The sequence below is a fragment of the Sturnus vulgaris genome, chromosome 27 (assembly GCF_052056855.1).
Source record: "Sturnus vulgaris isolate bStuVul1 chromosome 27, bStuVul1.hap1, whole genome shotgun sequence".
Lineage (NCBI taxonomy): Eukaryota > Metazoa > Chordata > Aves > Passeriformes > Sturnidae > Sturnus > Sturnus vulgaris.
The window spans coordinates 6,500,248-6,519,442 of record NC_142269.1 but is presented as its reverse complement, the minus strand read 5'-3'; the positions used below and the strand labels follow the sequence as shown (position 1 = coordinate 6,519,442).

The window sequence follows — 19,195 nt, the reverse complement described above, 5'->3', positions numbered from 1 at the left end:
TATCCCCTGTACATGCCTGGGACCTTGTCCTTCCAAAATCCATCCATGATGATTTTGGCCCCACATGTTCTCAGCACAGCCCAGGGTTGGTTCTGTGTTCCTGCCCTGAGTGCTCTTGCAGCAGCCCCGTTTGCATGGACACACGTCAAGCGCAGATTTGTGGATGGCTCCACACTGCTGTGCACGAGCCTGTGTCTGTCCGTCTGTGTCCCTCATCGCGAGGGAATTCCCTGACTGTGCCAGGGACACCGAGCACTGCTCTGGCCCTGCACAGCACAGAGCAGCAGCTTCCCAGGCTCAGAAGGAGCCCGAGTGCAGCTGAGTGCTGACGGCAGCTGCTCGCTACAGATGTGTGCAGGGAAGAGGCGCTGAAATGCAGCCCCTGTGTGCCGAGCCCTCTCTTTCGTGGCCCTGCAAAGCTGACGCTCCGCTGATGTGGATGGATGTGCTTGCGATGCAGTGTGGGTGGTGTGTGGGACGGGACCCAGCTGTGTCCTGTCCCTGGCCGTGCCAAACGTCCTTGTGTCGCTCGTTGTGCTGCTGCTGCTGGCAGAGGCGGGGGCTGAGGCCGGCCGGGGCGGAGCTGGCGGCGTGCGAGAGGAGGCGGCACGGCCGCAGCAGAGAGCCGGGGCTCAGGGCCACAGCGATGCTCGGCCGGCGGAGCGGCGCCATGCGGCGGGCTCGGGGCGCGGGGCTGGCGGCGCTGGCCGCGCTGCTGCTCGGTGCGCGGGGGTGGCGGTCGCGGTCACCGGGCTATGTTAGATCGGCCCCAGGCCAAGATTCCTCTCTTACCTTCCTGTTCCCTTTCCGTTCTTATTTCCCCTCTGATCTGTCCTCTGACGGCATACTTTCTTCCCTTCGTGAAGTCATTGCTTGTCAGTTTGCATTTTTTCCCCCACATCTTTATTCAGCCATCCATGTATGCATGTATGCATGAATCAATCAATCTCAGCGACTCTTTTTCGAAAAATCTTCCTGATTTTAACTCAAAACACCCCTCATAGGTTCTTGTCCTCAAACGAACAAGCTCAGTGAAGTAATCTCTCCGTCATTTATAATTAGACCATATCCCTCTTCGCTCTGATTTTTCGTTCTCTCCCATCTCCCCCTACATGGTATTTTCGATAAAGGAAAGTGATTGTTCTTTTCTTCCATACAGTGGCCGTGGCCAGAGCCCAGGTACAGCAGGAGCCGTCAGTGGAGACCATCGAGAGCATCGGAATCAACATCAGCTGCTCGCATCCCAAAATCCAGACCAACGACTGGATCCAGTGGTACCGACAGCTCCCGGGGCAAGGACCCGAATTGTGGCGGTCACTGTTAAAGCGTCCAAAGAGCTGCCGGACATTGCAGGACTGCTGTGGGTGTCGGTAGATCGCCGTTCGAGCTCGCTGTGGCTCGGGCGGCCCCGGCGCGGGGACGCGGCCGTGTATTACTGCGCGCTGGGGCCACGGGCAGAGGAGCCGGGGCTGCGGCCGGGCACGAACCGCCGCGGGCGGGGCCGGGCGGGGCCGGGGGCACAGCGCCGCCCGCGGCCAGCAGGGGGCGCTGCCGCTCCGCCCGCCGGGGCCGCCTCGCCCCGCTCGTCCCCGCCCAGCAGGGGGCGCTCCCCACACCGGAACCGACACCGGCACCGGCAGCTCCAACTCGGAGTCACCGAGCGCGCTCAGCCCCTCTTCTCACTGCGGCCTCCGTGCAGCTCAGCTCCTGACGGCAGCAAACAGTCCCGCCCGGCCACAGCTCCCTGTGCACACTGAGATGGTCTGTGTGAGGCACGGACCGCAGCAGGGTCCTGCCCAAGCCATCTCTTGCTCCTTCCCAAAGGGCTCTGTGCTCTCTGGGGAACGTGGCATCCTCCGGCCTGTCTACAAAGGCCTGCAAATATTGTCTCTAAAATACATCCATGAGGGCACACATTCCCACCCAGCCCATGTCAGGCTGGTTCTCCTCTTACCTCTGTTCTTCTCTTCCCACCGCTGCTGAGCTCTTTTTGCCTTTTCTGAAGGTCAAGTGACAGCTCAAGTTCGTTGCTCTGACCACACAGCACTGGGAGTTCATCGGAAAACAAATTACCTGATCCTGATATATTCTGTGTTGCTGTGGTCATTCTTGAATGTAGATTCGGCTGCCACTATTTAGGGAAGGCATAAAGCAAAATATGTCCCGCGGTGGGGAACTGAGATGATGACTGAGTTTTAAGAAAGCCCTGTCACGAGAAATTGCTAACTTTGTGTTAATCCAGGTTGCAAAAAAGTATTCTGCAAGATGACTCTACTACAAAATATTAGGAAAAAGCTTATTCCCTTGTCTTCCCTTCCCGGAACTTCCCTTCCTTCAATACCCATCTGGGACATGACGCCTCCATCTGCCTTAAGCTGCACTCTGGGCACACACAACACCACCATAGCTCACAGCCACACATCTTGCTGACCTGCTCAGGCCTGTTACAACATGTGCCCATTGAAATACAGCTGGACTGCAACTCCCACTCAAACAGCTCATTCCAGAAAAGCTGCACACATCAGGTCTCACTCAGCTCTCCTGCGTGCTACTGGGTTGCCCACCAGGATCTTCCCTTTAGCAGGGGCATCAATCAAGGTCACTCCTCAAGGCTGAGGAATCCTGATCTTATACTTGGTGTGTCAGTTGGCAAGAAGAGCACTGAAGCCTTGAAATCTTAGCTAAGTGATAGAAAGGATGGATGGTCCAAGATAGAATTGTTTAGACTTAAAGCATTGACCAAGGCTGGGACAAAGCCAGGAGCCAGCTGCACGTGAACTCCCCATATGAGAAGGAGTTTGGAATGCAAGGGGGTCCTTTCTCAACTTCCTGACTCACTGGCAGTCTCCCTGACAGCTTTAGCTGACCCTGTAAATAATCAAGTGGACTTTGCTAACAAATCTATGTAAGCCACCCTCGTCTTAACCTTCTTCACTCACTACTTCACATCAATCCAATGTCTTGCTGCTTTTCCCCCACATGTATGGGGTATCATCAGAAACAATGCTCAAGACTGAACCAACTGCTTGCTTAGGTAGCACACATACACAGACATACACAAATCTACATCTCCAGTCCTCTTGAGTTCATTGAGAAGCCTCAAGCCAGCCAAAGAGGCTGCTTGCACTCTCCAGGGCCACTGCACAACTCTTGGACTAGGCAGAGTCAAATTGTGCAACTCGGGTTTCCAGGCCTTCTGTGTGGCTGGGAAAAGAGTGATGGGAGTTCGCTGAGAGTGGGAGATGCCCACCTTGAGCCCACTCACACACACTAAAGCCCTTCCCTGCACTGTGCCTGTGCCTGAGTATTGCGGCTGTGGTGTTGGGAGGAATAGGTGAAAAGTGGGCCAGGGCTGAGGAGGATTGTCATTCATCAAGTGACCTTGCAGCTGCAAAGAGCCCTTGGGAAAGCGGTGTGCAGAGCCCATGGTGATCCTTTAGCATGCACCGAGTTTCACTGTGCCTGCATCTCTGCTTTTGTAATTCTGCCCACAGGTGGCTTCAGGGATCCCAAGGTACCTGAGAGAAGGGAATCACATTTTTCATTTTAGCTGTGGCTTGGGGATTGTTCTGTCTGTCTGCCAGTGCTGATTCACACACAACTCTCTGTTCAATTTCACACACAACTCTCTCAATTTCTTACCTGGCACTGAGAGACCCTTGCCTTTCTGATTATGGGGAGACTCCCTATTAGCAACAGATCATCACAAGATTTCATGATGGATCAATACTCACGAAATGCGTGCGGTCAATTCCTTCAGACATAAGCGATTGTCTCAGTCTGACACTAAGTTTTGACTGAGACACACCAAAGCTCCATCAGGTGTTTTAAAAGCAGCAAGGGGTTACAATCTAAATGTTAGGAGTCAATGGGAGGGCTCTAATACACTTTGGAATGTTTGGTCTCTGTATACAACATTCTGGTTTGCTTCTATCTTGTTTTTTCTAAGTATTTTCTTCCATGTAGTAGCCATAGAAATAGGCAGGAGTAATTGGTAAGACCTCAGGGATTAGATCTGCCTATCTTTACTGCCCTCCATTTCCACAGGCCTAGAGGACACCTTTGCACAGGGAACAATTTCCCCACAAGCTCATCTGAGTGCAAACCAACACACCTAATGCTGGAGGCTGTGCTTTTATTTCCTGCACTGCTGCCCTTTCTTTTCCAGGTTTGGGCCATGCCCATTCCAAACAGAAGGCTTCTTCTGAACACTGGGATGAAAGGCTCCAGGGTATTTTGGACAGGGACACAGCAGTAAAGGCAGAAGCCTCAGCTGCAGTGCTGAATGGATCCACAACAGGAGAGTGATGTGTCAGCCAGCGTGCCTCTGCTTTTATCACTCCCAGGAGGAAGCCGCAATCATCCTCAATGGGACACTCATGGGCTGTTGTGCTGGATGACATCCCCCAGTCCTGTCTGGCCTTCTGCCCCAGCTCATGCCGATGTTCAGTCCTGGTTCTCTCCCCACGGGTGTGCCTGTCCTGCTATGATTGCCCTCAGGAAGGTATGCTGGTCTAGTTTGACTCATCTCCATTTTGGGTACAACAAAACCGTTGCACTTTGCTTGACTGGAACCTCGTCCTTCCACACAATGCCCCTGCCCTGCTACTTCTGGCACCGTGTGTCCTCAGCAAAGTCAACAGCTGATATTGCTCCTTCGTGTGTTCCTGCCTTGTGAGCTCTTGGAGCAGCAGCGTTTGCAGGGACACATGAGAAGCACAAATTTCTGAATGACTCCACACTGGTGTGCACAAGCATTTGTGTATCTGTGTTTGTCCATGAGTGATCCTTTATAGGAAGGGAATTCCCTGACTATGGCGGCAGGGACACCGAGCACTGCTCAGGCCCTGCACAGCACAGAGCAGCAGCTTCCCAGGCTCAGGAGGAGCCTGAGCACAGCTGAGAGCTGACAGCACCTGCCCGCCAGAGATGTGTTCAGGAAGGATGTGCTTGCGGTGCAGTGTGGGTGGTGTGTGGGACGGGACCCAGCTGTGTCCTGTCCCTGGCCGTGCCAAACGTCCTTGTGTCGCTCGTTGTGCTGCTGCTGCTGGCAGAGGCGGGGGCTGAGGCCGGCCGGGGCGGAGCTGGCGGCGTGCGAGAGGAGGCGGCACGGCCGCAGCAGAGAGCCGGGGCTCAGGGCCACAGCGATGCTCGGCCGGCGGAGCGGCGCCATGCGGCGGGCTCGGGGCGCGGGGCTGGCGGCGCTGGCCGCGCTGCTGCTCGGTGCGCGGGGGTGGCGCCCAAGGGGCAGCGCCCGGGTCACGGGGCTATGTTAGACCGGCCCCAGCCCAAGATTCATCTCTTACCCTCCTGTTTCCTTTCCGTTCTTATTTCCCCTCTGATCTGTCCTCTGCCAGAACTCTTTCATCCCTCCGTGAAGTCATTGCTTTCAAATCTGCCTTTTTTACTCCACGTCGTTATTCAGACATCCATACGTGCATGTATGCATATATCCCGCGCTCTCAGCCATTGCATTTTTGTAACTTTCTTCTGTTTTTTTCCTCAAACCGACCCTTATTGATGCTTTTCTTCAATCAAATACGCTCACTGAAATAATCTCTCCATATTTTATATCCAGAACATATCCCAGTTCGCTGTGATCCGTCTTCCTCTTCCTTCTGCCCCTGCATGGTCTTTTCTACTAAAGAAATGTTGTTCTTTTATCCCGTACAGTGGCTGCAGGCAGAGCCCAGGTACAGCAGGAGCCGTCATCGGAGACTACCGAGGGCACTGGAGTCAACATCAGCTGCTCACACGCCAATATACAGATAGGCGAGACCATCTTCTGGTACCGTCAGCTCCCGGGCCGAGGACTCGACTTCCTCGCACTCACTGTGAAAGCGTCCAAAGAGCTGCCGGACATTGCAGGACAGCTGTGGGTGTCGGCAGATCGCCGTTCGAGCTCGCTGTGGCTCAGGCGGCCCCGGCGCGGGGACGCGGCCGTGTATTACTGCGCGCTGGGGCCACGGGCAGAGGAGCCGGGGCTGCGGCCGGGCACGAACCGCCCCGAGCCCGCGCACAGCGACACAGCGTTTCAATTCGTAAAGGGGCTCTCTCACTCCCACTACCAGCTGAAACTGGTTGGCCCCCTTTCCTACACCTTAGTATCCTCTCAGGTATACAAAAGCATATGACAATGTTTAGCACAGTTGCAACGGTTTGGGGGACACTCTTGAAAGAATGAGCTCCACATGGGCTTTCACTCCACACACATTCCCTACAAATTCCATTTCATTTGAGGGCAAGAGCTTTTCTGCACCTTCAGGAACTCATTGGAATGAGCAAGTTCAGCAGAGGCCACAGTCAGGACATGTAAAGGGCGAAAATGTCTGGCTCTCTAAGGTTCACATCACGTCCGTTTACCTTTCCAAGGGAAGAACAACGAAAAGGGAAAGCGATGACAAAAGCACACATTTACACCAATGTAGCAGTCGGTGATAAGGGATTCAAAGGGGGAGCTCAGAGTTCATCAGCCTCTAATTGATGAGCCTTTAGGAACCAGGGGCTGTGGCTGTGAATTGGCTCCGGCTGAGCTTTGTCAAGGGTAAAGGGTTAGAAAAGATGAGAGAGAGCATGAAACCCCCAGGAAAGGAGAGACTGCAGTGATGTGTATGGCATCAGCAAGGACGGTTGCAGGTTTCTTGTCTCAGTACAAATGCTGGGAAGAATCCTCCTCCCCTTGAACATCTTCTACCATCTTTTCTCTGCTCTGAAACCTAAGAAGGCACAGTCTTGGAAGGAGTCCGTAGAAGCACAAGCTTACAACTTAAAAATCTGTGAGACGACAGGACCCTCCACTTCTCCTTCGAAACTATGGAGCGGTGCAACACCTGCATGAGAATGTTCCTATTATACAAGTTGTCAGTCCCTGCATCATTTTTCATGTTATTCCAGGGAGTTTTGTGTGACAAACGCGTTTTGGACAAAAACAAAATTATTATAATATCACTGTGGAGTTGATACGGAAAAGCGGATGGGAGTGAGGCACCTGGGAGAGAGGTGTTCGTACCAGGAAGATGAAGAATGGCAGAGGAGAAGGCACAAAGACAGAGGAGTCCCCTGTTAACAGAGGAAATTGCAATGAGCCCACAAAGGTGAGAGGAATGTTGAATTTGTCTTTCCAAATGAGCTGTGGATCTGCTTGTAGATAAGGCTAGCTCTGAGAGATAAAAGAAACACTGGGATGGATTCCACTGATTGATGAATGGAAAAAGATATTTGCCTTTACAAACAAACTGTAGGGCTGCTGATAAATGAAATTGGATATCGAAAGATGAAAGAAGCAACGGGGGGAAAACCATGAATTCTATAAGAATTAAAAATTAAAAGGGAGGGTTATACATTAGAGGAGAATTTCAGGTATCAGGCGTTCCGGGAAGTCTGTTCCTCTCAAGTGCCACAGCCAAAGGGAAAGGAGAGAGGGAAATTCGGCCGGGAAAATAGGATAAAAAGGAGGCTGCGTCCTCCAAAAATTTGAGAGCTTCCAGAGGAATGTCCCATGACCTCTACCTTTATTCGAATAAAGCAAAAGGGACACTTCTGTTTACTTTTTGGACATAAAACCTCTGGTGTTTATGGATTAATTTTCCTGACACAGGTGAGAAAGCTCAGAGGAGAAGGAGCCGCTGAGCTCGCAAATGCCCAGCACGGGGTGTGCAGCAGAGCTGGCGATTGCAGCTGGGGAGGGGAGGACTCCACTGCGAGCTGAGCGGGAAGAGCCCCTTGCCATGGCTGAGGCCCCAGAGGCACGGAATGCTCCCAATGCCACTGGCTGAGGGACAAACGGCGGCTGCTGCTGGACGAGCCACAAACGCAGCAGGAGCATTTCAGGCACGCCAAGGACAGGCCATTGCTCTGCCTGCTCCCGCTGCTGCTCCCTTGGCTCCCGCACAGAGGCGTTTCCGGCACCTCTGTTCTCTCGCCGCTGCGACGTGCTTTCTGACTCTTCCTCACTCAGCAAACACGCAGCTTGCTCTCGCCATGCACCTCGCACATCTCATCCTCACCGTCTTGCTGGGACAGCTCCTGGGTAAGTCCTACTTTTTCCCCAAGGCACCCGTCTCCTTCTTCGTATTCTTTTCCCAGGAAACCCTCAACAGCCCGATCAGGAAGCTGTTGAGAAATATCGGTGATTCGAGGGGAAAGGCTGAGAAAAATCGGCTCCTTTTTGTGGTTTTGCATGTGTTTGCCCAAAAAGTTCTTGGATTTGTAAAGGAAAGTGGAAGGGAGAGAAACCTCAGATACTTTCTCCGTCTTTTCTGTCACCTTCAATCCATCTCCCTCTGCCCCTCTCTTCTCATTCTCCTGCTGTCACCTCACGACATCTCAGCTGTCTCTACTGTCCCGCATTGTTCCCATTTACATGTAAATCGTCCGATTCTGTCAAACCTGCCCCGGCATCTCAAGTTCTCATACCACTGACATTGACAGAGTGTCCCTTTCTGCCACCAGGCTGACACAGCTCTGACACAGCTTTCAGTGATCGACCTCTGGGCTGGCAGCTCAACCAGGGCTCCCTCATTTCAAGCTCAGCTTGGTGTGTACTCAGGGATCGAGGAGACCTCAGACATGGACAGGGATGGGGAAGCAAGATAAATCCTTCTGCTGAACGTCGGTGTGCTCCTTAGCCTCCCTTAGCACACAAAATTCAGACTGTTCCGATGTCGTCTGAGCGGTGAAGTAGGAGCAGGGACCCAGCCCAGCTCCTTTCAGTGTCTGGTTGTGCTGAGAGCTCTGAAACCCTGCCCAAAATCACTCTCATCTGTCTGTCTGCACATCTCAGGTCTTCCCTGCAGGGCAGACTGCTTTCTCCACTAGGGTTTTGCACCCAATTTGCTCTTCCTGCCTCTAGTTCTTCCCTGTGGAACTATTGACATTGACTTTGTTCCAGGCACCGCGGGGCAGATCACGGTTACCCAAGAAGATGGACAAGTCACGGTCAAGCAGGGACACCCCTTCCACACCACCTGCAAATACCAGACCAGTGGATTTTATGCCTTGTTCTGGTACCAGCTGCGGAAAGGCCAATCCCCCCAGCTGGTCTCCTATCAAGCAGTGACTGGCCCCAAGCACAGCGGCCGTATCACCACGCACCTGAACACCACGGGGAAATACAGTGTCCTGAAGGTGGAGGAAGTGGAGCTGTCTGACAGTGCCTTGTACCTGTGTGCTGTGCAAGACACACTGGTGCAGGGAGCTTCCTCGGCTGTGAAATAACCCAGGGGAGGGAGGGAGAGAGAGATTTACATGTGCGAGCCTGAATTTCGAGGAAGGGACCCAGGGCTGACCTCAATGCTCACCAGAAACTGCCTGTCCACCTGTCGACTATGATCTCATGGGTCTTAGAGCATCCATTCTAGCACTTTCGTTTTGTCGTGCTGGACTGTTTTGACTCATTTCCACATTGACAAATCTCTAACTAATGAAAAAAATCCCCTATGAATGCCTTTGACTTTGTCCTTCCACACTCGAGACCACCTGCTTTTGGCCCCACATGTTCTCAGCACAGCCCAGGGCTAGTTCTGTGTTCCTGCCCTGCGTGCTCTTGCAGCAGCCCCGCTTGCATGGACACACGTCAAGCACAGATTTGTGGATGGCTCCACACTGCTGTGCACGAGCCTGTGTCTGTCCGCGTGTGTCCCTCATCGCGAGGGAATTCCCTGACTGTGCCAAGGACACCGAGCACTGCTCTGGCCCTGCACAGCACAGAGCAGCAGCTTCCCAGGCTCAGAAGGAGCCCGAGTGCAGCTGAGTGCTGACGGCAGCTGCTCGCTACAGATGTGTGCAGGGAAGAGGCGCTGAAATGCAGCCCCTGTGTGCCGAGCCCTCCTTTCGTATCCCTGCAAAGCTGACGCTCCGCTGATGTGGATGGATGTGCTTGCGATGCAGTGTGGGTGGTGTGTGGGACGGGACCCAGCTGTGTCCTGTCCCTGGCCGTGCCAAACGTCCTTGTGTCGCTCGTTGTGCTGCTGCTGCTGGCAGAGGCGGGGGCTGAGGCCGGCCGGGGCGGAGCTGGCGGCGTGCGAGAGGAGGCGGCACGGCCGCAGCAGAGAGCCGGGGCTCAGGGCCACAGCGATGCTCGGCCGGCGGAGCGGCGCCATGCGGCGGGCTCGGGGCGCGGGGCTGGCGGCGCTGGCCGCGCTGCTGCTCGGTGCGCGGGGCTGGCGGCCGCGGTCACCGGGCTACGTGAGATCGGCCCCAGCCCAGGAATCATTTCTTTCTCTCCTGTTCCTTTCCGGTTCTTGTTTAGCCCGTGTTGTGTCCTCTGCCGTCATACATTCTTCTCTCCGTGAAGTCAATGCTTTTAATATGTCTTTTTTTACTCCACGTCGTCATGCAGACATCCATACGTGCATGTATACATATATCCCGCGCTCTCAGCCATTGCATTTTTATAGTTTTGTTCTTTTTTTTCCTCAATCGCCACTTATAGATGCTTTTCTACAAACAAATACGCTCACTGAAATAATTTCTCGTTATTTTATAACCAGAACATATCCCAGTTCGCTGTGATGTGTCTTTCTCTTACATCTGACCCTGCACGGGATTTTCTAGTAAAGAAATATTATCTTTTCTCTTGTACAGTGACTGCAGGCAGAGCCCAGGTACAGCAGGAGCCGTCAGTGGAGACTACGGAGGGCACTGGAGTCAACATCAGCTGCTCACACGCCAACATAGGGACAGGGGATACCATCTACTGGTACCGTCAGCTCCCGGAGAAGGGCCCTGAATTCCTCTTCAGCGCTTTCCAAGGCGTCAGAGAGCTGCCGGAGATGGCAGGACAGCTGTGGGTGTCGGCAGATCGCCGTTCGAGCTCGCTGTGGCTCAGGCGGCCCCGGCGCGGGGACGCGGCCGTGTATTACTGCGCGCTGGGGCCACGGGCAGAGGAGCCGGGGCTGCGGCCGGGCACGAACCGCCGCGGGCGGGGCCGGGCGGGGCCGGGGGCACAGCGCCGCCCGCGGCCAGCAGGGGGCGCTGCCGCTCCGCCCGCCGGGCCCCAGGCGGCTCCGCAGCTCCTTCGTGTGCCCCGAGCCCGCGCACAGCGACACCGCACAGCCCGGCACGGCCCCGACACACGGCTGCCAGCCTGCCTGCTGCGGGACACAGCCGCCACACACAGCCCCGCCTGCCCTCGCTCCCGAGACGCCCTCTGCCTCTCACCAAACTGCTGCGCCCGCCGCCTCTGCCATCGCCTTCGGCCCTCCGCCCACGCCTCATGCTACTCTCAGCCTGCTTGGCAAAGCAAACAGCTGCTCCGGGACAGCATCTGTGCTGGCAGCTGACAAAGCAGCTGCACTCACAGGCAAACTGGGACTCATTCAGCTACTCTTGTCTCCTCAGTAGGTCATGGCATGAGAAGTGTTTATAGGGATGCTTTCTGAGGTGACAAAGAAATCTCCATCTCTGTCCCTGCAGAAATGTCTCTGTTCCATACTGGAACGTGTGTAAGCAGCTGCATACTCACCTGGATGTGTAAGGGACGGGTACTTTGAATCTCAGATGATATTTCAAATAGTTTCTCTACATTTTCTTCTCTTCCACAGGTTTCCCATACACCCATGTATCTGCATTCAGCACCTTCGTGTAGGACTAGGACATATAGGACGGAAAAGAATAAATTTCTTGAACTGTAGGAGCATTTCGATTCATCTTATACACACCTTCACCCCTAACTTATTGCTCCCTTTTCCTTCACATTAGTAACCTCTCAGGCATGCTGAAAAGCAGATGCCAAGGTTTCAGCAGTCTTGCAAGTGTTCGGGACAGACACTTGAAAGAGTAAGCTCCACATGAGGTTTCTCTCCTGAGAATCGCTCTAGAGACCCCCATTTCCTCTGGGGACAGGAGCCTTTCAGCATCCTCAGGAAATCATTGGAATGAGCAAGTTCAGCAGAGGCCACAGGCTGGGCATGTGAAAGGCAGGAATATCTAGTTCTCTAAGGCTCAAATCACGCCCATTTTCCTTTCCAGGGGAAGAACAAGGAAAAGGGAAAGTGATGAGGGAAGCCCACAATGACACCAATGTAGCACTAGGTAATAAGGGAATGAAAGGGGCAGCTCAGAGCTCATCAACATATAACTGGTCAGCCTTGAGTAACCAGCGGCTATGAATTGGTTCAGGCCGAGTTTTCTCAATGGAAAAAGGTTAGAGATTATGAGAGAGGACATAGAAGCCCCAGGAAAGGAGAATCTGCGGTGATGTTGCTATAGGGTCAGCAAGGATGGTTGCAGGTTTCTCTTCTCAGCACAAATGCAGAATTCTCATCTTCCTGTACATGTCTTACCGTCTTATTACCTCTCTGAAGCCCAAGAAGGCACAACCATCGAAATAGCTTTTAGCAGAGAAAGCCTAATCCTGTACATTCAGCTGGTAAATCTGTGACAACTTCAGGATCCTCCACTTCTCTAGAAACCTCCTTGTAAATCATGGAGCGCTGCAATACCCGCAGGAGAATTTTCCTATTGCACCCAATATCATTATTTCCTTAGCTGTTCACATCGTTCCAGGAAATTTGCTGTGAAAAATACGTTTTAGAGAAAACCAAAATAACCAGTATGGGAACACTCTGGAGTTAATATGGGAAAGAGGAGGGGAGTGAGGGACCTGGGAAAGAGGCATTTGTCCCAGGAAGATGAAGAAGGGAACAGGAGAAGGGGCAGAGACAGAAGAGTCCCCTGTTCACAGACGAAATTGCAATGAGCCCACACAGGTGAGAAAGCTCAGAGGGGAAGAAGCCGCTGAGCTCGCAAATGCCCAGCATGGGGTGTGCAGCAGAGCTGGCGATTGCAGCTGGGGAGGGGAGGACTCCACTGCGAGCTGAGCGGGAAGAGCCCCTTGCCATGGCTGAGGCCCCAGAGGCACGGAATGCTCCCAATGCCACTGGCTGAGAGACAAACGGCGGCTGCTGCTGGACGAGCCACAAACGCAGCAGGAGCATTTCAGGCACGCCAAGGACAGGCCATTGCTCTGCCTGCTCCCGCTGCTGCTCCCTTGGCTCCCGCACAGAGGCGTTTCCGGCACCTCTGTTCTCTCGCCGCTGCGACGTGCTTTCTGACTCTTCCTCACTCAGCAAACACGCAGCTTGCTCTCGCCATGCACCTCGCACATCTCATCCTCACCGTCTTGCTGGGACAGCTCCTGGGTAAGTCCTGCCTTTTCCCTAAACACCCGTCTCCTCCTTCTTCTTATTCCTTTCCCACGAAAGCCTCAACAGCCCGTTCACGACCGTTTTGGGAAATGTCACTGGTTAGAGGGGAAAAGCTGGGAAATATTGTCGCCTCTTTTTGTTTTTGCAAGTATTTGTTTAAGAAGCTCTTCGACTTATAAAGGAAAAGAGAAGGAAAAGAAACCTCAGACCCCTTCTCTCTCTTTTCTCTCTCCTTCAATACATCTCCCTCTGCCTATCTCTTCTCATCTTCCTGCTGTCACCTCAGGGGATCTCAGCTGTCTCTGCAGTGCAATGTTGCTCCGGTTTCAATGTTAATTCCCAAATGCTATCAAATCTGCCCCACACACCTCACTGGTTTTCATTTCATTACATTAATGGGGAGTACAAATTTTGCCTCCAGGATTACCCAGCTCTGCCACGGCTTTCACTTTCCTTTGGGCTGGACAAAATCAGGACTCCCTGTTTCCAAGCTGAGCTCTGTGTCTACTCAGGAGGCCTCAGAGGTGACAGGGATGGGGAAGCAGGATGAACACTTGTCCTGTACCTCGGTGGGTTCCTCAGGCACCAGGAGGGGTGCTGGTTCCAGCGCTCAAATTTCAGGCATGACAGGCAGCCGGTTCCATGGTCCACTGAGTAGCAGGAGCAGAGACCCAGCCCAGCTCAGCTTTGGGTGATGTAAAGCAAAGAGCTCAGAACTCATGGCCAAAATCTCTCAGGACTCTGCTACAAGACAGGGACCTTCATCCACCAGGCTTTTCCATGCACTTCATTTTGCTTTCCATAGTCCTTCCCTGAGGAGGTGCTGACATTGACTTTCTTCCAGGCACCACGGGGCAGATCACGGTCACCCAGGAAGATGGACGAGTCACGGTGAAGCAGGGACACCCCTTCCACACCACCTGCAAATACCAGACCAGTAACTTTAATGGCTTGTTCTGGTACCAGGTGCAAAAAGGCCAAGGCCCTCAGCTGATGTCCTATCAAGCAGTGACTGGACCCAAGCACAGCGGCCGTATCACCACGCACCTGAACACCACGGGGAAATACAGTGTCCTGAAGGTGGAGGAAGTGGAGCTGTCTGACAGTGCCTTGTACCTGTGTGCTGTGCAAGACACCCTGGTGCAGGGAGCTTCCTCGGCTGTGCAACAACCCGGGGGAGGGAGGGAGTGAGGGAGGTGATTTATCTGTGCGAGGCTAAGCTTGGAGGAAAGGACCCAGGGCTCATCCCAATGCTTACAAGAAACTGCCTCCCCACGTGTCCACTGTGGGCTCGTGAGTTTTACACCATCCATCCTAGAACTTGTCTTGTGCCATTCTGGACACTTTTGACTCATTTCCACATTGTGGAATCTCCAAATAAAGAAAAATATCCCCTGGGCATACCTAGGACTTTGTCCTTCCACACTCCAGCTCCGCTGCTTTTGGCCCCACATGTTCTCAGCACAGCCCAGGGCTGGTTCTGTGTTCCTGCCCTGCGTGCTCTTGCAGCAGCCCCGTTTGCATGGACACACGTCAAGCACAGATTTGTGGATGGCTCCACACTGCTGTGCACGAGCCTGTGTCTGTCCGTGTGTGTCCCTCATGGGGAGGGAATTCCCTGACTGTGCCAGGGACACCGAGCACTGCTCTGGCCCTGCACAGCACAGAGCAGCAGCTTCCCAGGCTCAGAAGGAGCCCGAGTGCAGCTGAGTGCTGACGGCAGCTGCTCGCTACAGAAGTGTGCAGGGAAGAGGCGCTGAAATGCAGCCCCTGTTTGCCGAGCCCTCCCTTTCGTGGCCCTGCAAAGCTGACGCTCCGCTGATGTGGATGGATGTGCTTGCGATGCAGTGTGGGTGGTGTGTGGGACGGGACCCAGCTGTGTCCTGTCCCTGGCCGTGCCAAACGTCCTTGTGTCGCTCGTTGTGCTGCTGCTGCTGGCAGAGGCGGGGGCTGAGGCCGGCCGGGGCGGAGCTGGCGGCGTGCGAGAGGAGGCGGCACGGCCGCAGCAGAGAGCCGGGGCTCAGGGCCACAGCGATGCTCGGCCGGCGGAGCGGCGCCATGCGGCGGGCTCGGGGCGCGGGGCTGGCGGCGCCGGCCGCGCTGCTGCTCGGTGCGCGGGGGTGGCGGTCGCGGTCACCGGGCTATGTTAGACAGGCCCCAGGCCAACATTCCTCTCTTACATTCCTGTTCCCTTTTCGTTCTTATTTCCCCTCTGATCTGTCCTCTGCCGGCATACTTTCTTCCATCCGTGAAGTCATTGCTGGTCAGTTTGCATTTTTTGCTCCACGTCTTTATTCATCCATCCATGTATGCATGTATGCATGAATCAATCAATCTCAGCGACTCTTTTTCGAAAAATCTTCCTGATTTTAACTCAAAACACCCGTCATAGGTTCTTGTCCTCAAACCAACAAGCTCAGTGAAGTAATCTCTCCGTCATTTATAATTAGACCATATCCCGTTTCGCTCTGATTTTTCCTTCTCTCCCATCTCCCCCTACATGGTATTTTCGATAAAGGAAAGTGATTGTTTTTTTCTCCCATACAGTGGCCATGGCTAGAGCCCAGGTACAGCAGGAGCCGTCAGTGGAGACCATCGAGGGCATCGGAATCAACATCAGCTGCTCGCATCCCAAAATCCAGACCAACGAATGGATCCAGTGGTACCGACAGCTCCCGGGGCAAGGGCCCGAACTTGTGGCGGTCACTGCTAAAGCGTCCAAAGAGCTGCCGGAGATTGCAGGACAGCTGTGGGTGTCGGCAGATCGCCGTTCGAGCTCGCTGTGGCTCGGGCGGCCCCGGCGCGGGGACGCGGCCGTGTATTACTGCGCGCTGGGGCCACGGGCAGAGGAGCCGGGGCTGCGGCCGGGCACGAACCGCCGCGGGCGGGGCCGGGCGGGGCCGGGGGCACAGCGCCGCCCGCGGCCAGCAGGGGGCGCTGCCGCTCCGCCCGCCGGGCCCCAGGCGGCTCCGCAGCTCCTTCGTGTGCCCCGAGCCCGCGCACAGCGACACCGCACAGCCCGGCACGGCCCCGACACACGGCTGCCAGCCTGCCTGCTGCGGGACACAGCCGCCACACACAGCCCCGCCTGCCCTCGCTCCCGAGACGCCCTCTGCCTCTCACCAAACTGCTGCGCCCGCCGCCTCTGCCATCGCCTTCGGCCCTCCGCCCACGCCTCATGCTGCTCTCAGCCCGCTTGGCAAAGCAAACAGCTGCTCCAGGACAGCATCTCTGCTGGCGGCTGACAAAGCAGCTGCACTCACAGGCACACAGGGTCTCATTCAGCTACTGTTGTCTCCTCAGTAGGTCATGGCATGAGAAGTGTTTATAGGGATGCTTTCTGACGTGACGAAGAAATCTCCATCTCTGTAACCGCAGAAATGTCTCTGTTCCTTACTGGGCGGTGCATAAGAATCAGAATTCATATAGGGACGGGTAGGGAAGTGTACTTTGAATCATAGATTAGGCTGGCATTCACTTCTCAACGTTTTCTTCTCATCTACATGTTTCCCCAAACACCCCTGCATCTGCATGCAGCTCTTTCCTAACACAATAGAATATCTGGGAAAGAAAATAATCATTCTTTTGGAGTAGAGAAACTTTTCAAATCAACTGAGGGCTCTGTAACACCCACCTCCCACCTGAAACTCATTGGAGCCTTTCCCTTCACATTAGTAACCTCTCAGGTATCCTGGAAAGCAGATGCCCACGTTCAGGAACGCTGCAAATGTTGGAGTGAGACACCTGAAAGAATGAGCTGCTCATTAACTTTCTCTCGTGACACTTGCTCGAGAGACCTCAATTCCTTTAGGGACAGTAGCCGTTCAGCATCGTGAGGAGACCATTTGAATTAGCAAGTTCAGTAGAGGCCGCAGTCAGAGTGTGTGAAAGGCGAGAGTCTCAGGTTCTCTAAGGTTCACATCACGTCCATTTACCTTTCCAAGGGAAGATCAAGAGAAATTGATGATCAAAGCACACAATGACACCAATGTAGCAGTAGGTGATAAGGGATTCAAAGAGGGAGGTCAGAGCTCATCAACCTCTAATTGATGAGCCTTTAGGAACCAGCAGCCGTGGCTATGAATTCGCTCAGGCTGAGCTTTCTCAGCGAGAAAGGGTTAGAGATGATGAGAGAGGACATCAAAGCCCAAGGAAAGAAGAAACTGCTAGTGATGTGTCTCCGGGATCAACAAGAATAGTTACAGCATTCTCGTCTAAGCACAAATGCTGGGAAGAGTCCTCATCTCCTTGAACACCTCCTGCCATCTTTGCTCTGTTCTGTAGCCTAAGAAGGTACAATTTTTGAAAGAGCCCGTAGAAGGGTAAGCCTTCAACCGGAAAATCTGTGACAACTTCAGGATCCTCCATTTCTCTAGAAACCTCCTTCTAAACCATGGAGGAGTGCAACACCTACATGAAAATATTCCTCTCATACCTACTATTATTACCTGCTTCTTTGATCAACTTAATCCAGGAGGATTTTTATGACAAACCAGTTGGAGAGAAAGACCAAATGTCCAGTAGGGGATCACTCTGGAGTTGATATGGAAAAGAGGGTGGGAGTGAGGGACCTGGGAGAGTGGCATTTGTCCCAGGAAGATGAAGAAGGGCAGGGGAGAAGGGGCAGAGACAGAGGAGTCCCCTGTTCACAGACGAAATTGCAATGAGCCCACACAGGTGAGAAAGCTCAGAGGAGAAGGAGCCGCTGAGCTCGCAAATGCCCAGCACGGGGTGTGCAGCAGAGCTGGCGATTGCAGCTGGGGAGGGGAGGACTCCACTGCGAGCTGAGCGGGAAGAGCCCCTTGCCATGGCTGAGGCCCCAGAGGCACGGAATGCTCCCAATGCCACTGGCTGAGGGACAAACGGCGGCTGCTGCTGGACGAGCCACAAACGCAGCAGGAGCATTTCAGGCACGCCAAGGACAGGCCATTGCTCTGCCTGCTCCCGCTGCTGCTCCCTTGGCTCCCGCACAGAGGCGTTTCCGGCACCTCTGTTCTCTCGCCGCTGCGACGTGCTTTCTGACTCTTCCTCACTCAGCAAACACGCAGCTTGCTCTCGCCATGCACCTCGCACATCTCATCCTCACCGTCTTGCTGGGACAGCTCCTGGGTAAGTCCTGCCTTTTCCCCAAGGCACCCCTCTCCTTCTTCTTGTTCCCCCAGGTAATCCTCAACAGCCCGATCAGGAAACTCGAGAAGATCGCTGATTAGAGGAGAAATGCTAAGAAAAATCGGCTCCTCTTTGTGTTTTTGCAAGCGTTTGCCCAAAAAGTTCTTGGATTTGTAAAGGAAAGAGGAAGGGAGAGAAGAGAATCCTTAGAGCCTCTCTCTGTCTTTTCTCTCCCCTTCAATCCATCTCCCTCTGCCCCTCTCTTCTCATTCTCCTGCTGTCACCTCACGACATCTCAGCTGCCTCTACTGTCCCGCATTGTTCCCATTTACATGTAAATCGTCCGATTCTGTCAAACCTGCCCCGGCATCTCAAGTTCTCATACCACTGACATTGACAGAGTGTCCCTTTCTGCCACCAGGCTGACACAGCTCTGACACAGCTTTCAGTGATCGACCTCTGGGCTGGCAGCACAACCAGGGCTCCCTCTTTCCAAACTCAGCTTTGTGTGTACTCAGGGATCGAGGAGACCTCAGACATGACACGGATGGGGAAGCAAGAGAAATCCTTCTGCTGAACGTCGGTGGGCTCTTCAGCCTCCCTTTGAGCACAAAATTCAGACTGTTCTGATGTCGTCTGAGCGGTGAAGTAGGAGCAGGGACCCAGCCCAGCTCCTTTCAATGTCTGGTTGTGCTGAGAGCTCTGAAACCCTGCCCAAAAGCACTCTCATCTGTCTGTCTGCACATCTCAGGTCTTCCCTGCAGGGCAGACTGCTTTCTCCACTAGGGTTTTGCACCCAATTTGCTTTTCCTGCCTCTAGTTCTTCCCTATGGAACTATTGACATTGACTTTCTTCCAGGCACCGCGGGGCAGATCACGGTCACCCAGGAAGATGGACAAGTCACTGTGAAGCAGGGACACCCCTTCCACACCACCTG

General features: G+C 54.0%; 2 protein-coding genes and 1 pseudogene across 2 annotated transcripts; all 3 read left to right on the top strand.

The window, feature by feature from the left end:
* Positions 1–670: 670 nt before the first annotated feature.
* Positions 671–9,862, top strand: LOC148221131 (uncharacterized). The gene is given in 5 exon segments (XM_088179496.1): positions 671–722; positions 1,160–1,303; positions 1,306–1,479; positions 8,852–9,126; positions 9,848–9,862. Coding segments are annotated over 5 exon segments (660 nt in total).
* A 236-nt stretch (positions 9,863–10,098) lies between these two features.
* On the top strand, positions 10,099–14,970 carry LOC148221130 (uncharacterized). The gene is made up of 5 exons (XM_088179495.1): positions 10,099–10,150; positions 10,585–11,019; positions 11,971–12,033; positions 13,993–14,228; positions 14,956–14,970. Exons 1-5 carry the CDS (start codon positions 10,099–10,101, stop codon positions 14,968–14,970), a joined length of 801 nt encoding a protein of 266 aa, XP_088035621.1.
* A 236-nt stretch (positions 14,971–15,206) lies between these two features.
* On the top strand, positions 15,207–18,358 carry LOC148221129 (T cell receptor alpha variable 4 pseudogene; annotated as a pseudogene).
* The last annotated feature ends 837 nt before the right edge of the window (positions 18,359–19,195 follow it).

Excerpts from the sequence above, each read along its gene's own strand:
- LOC148221130 (XM_088179495.1), top strand. The coding sequence starts at position 10,099 with ATGCGGCGGGCTCGGGGCGCGGGGCTGGCGGCGCTGGCCGCGCTGCTG. Across the intron at positions 11,020-11,970 it reads GGCGGCTCCGCAGCTCCTTC|GGGAAGAACAAGGAAAAGGG; the intron begins GTGTGCCCCGAG and ends TTTCCTTTCCAG. Across the intron at positions 12,034-13,992 it reads TGACACCAATGTAGCACTAG|GCACCACGGGGCAGATCACG; the intron begins GTAATAAGGGAA and ends ACTTTCTTCCAG.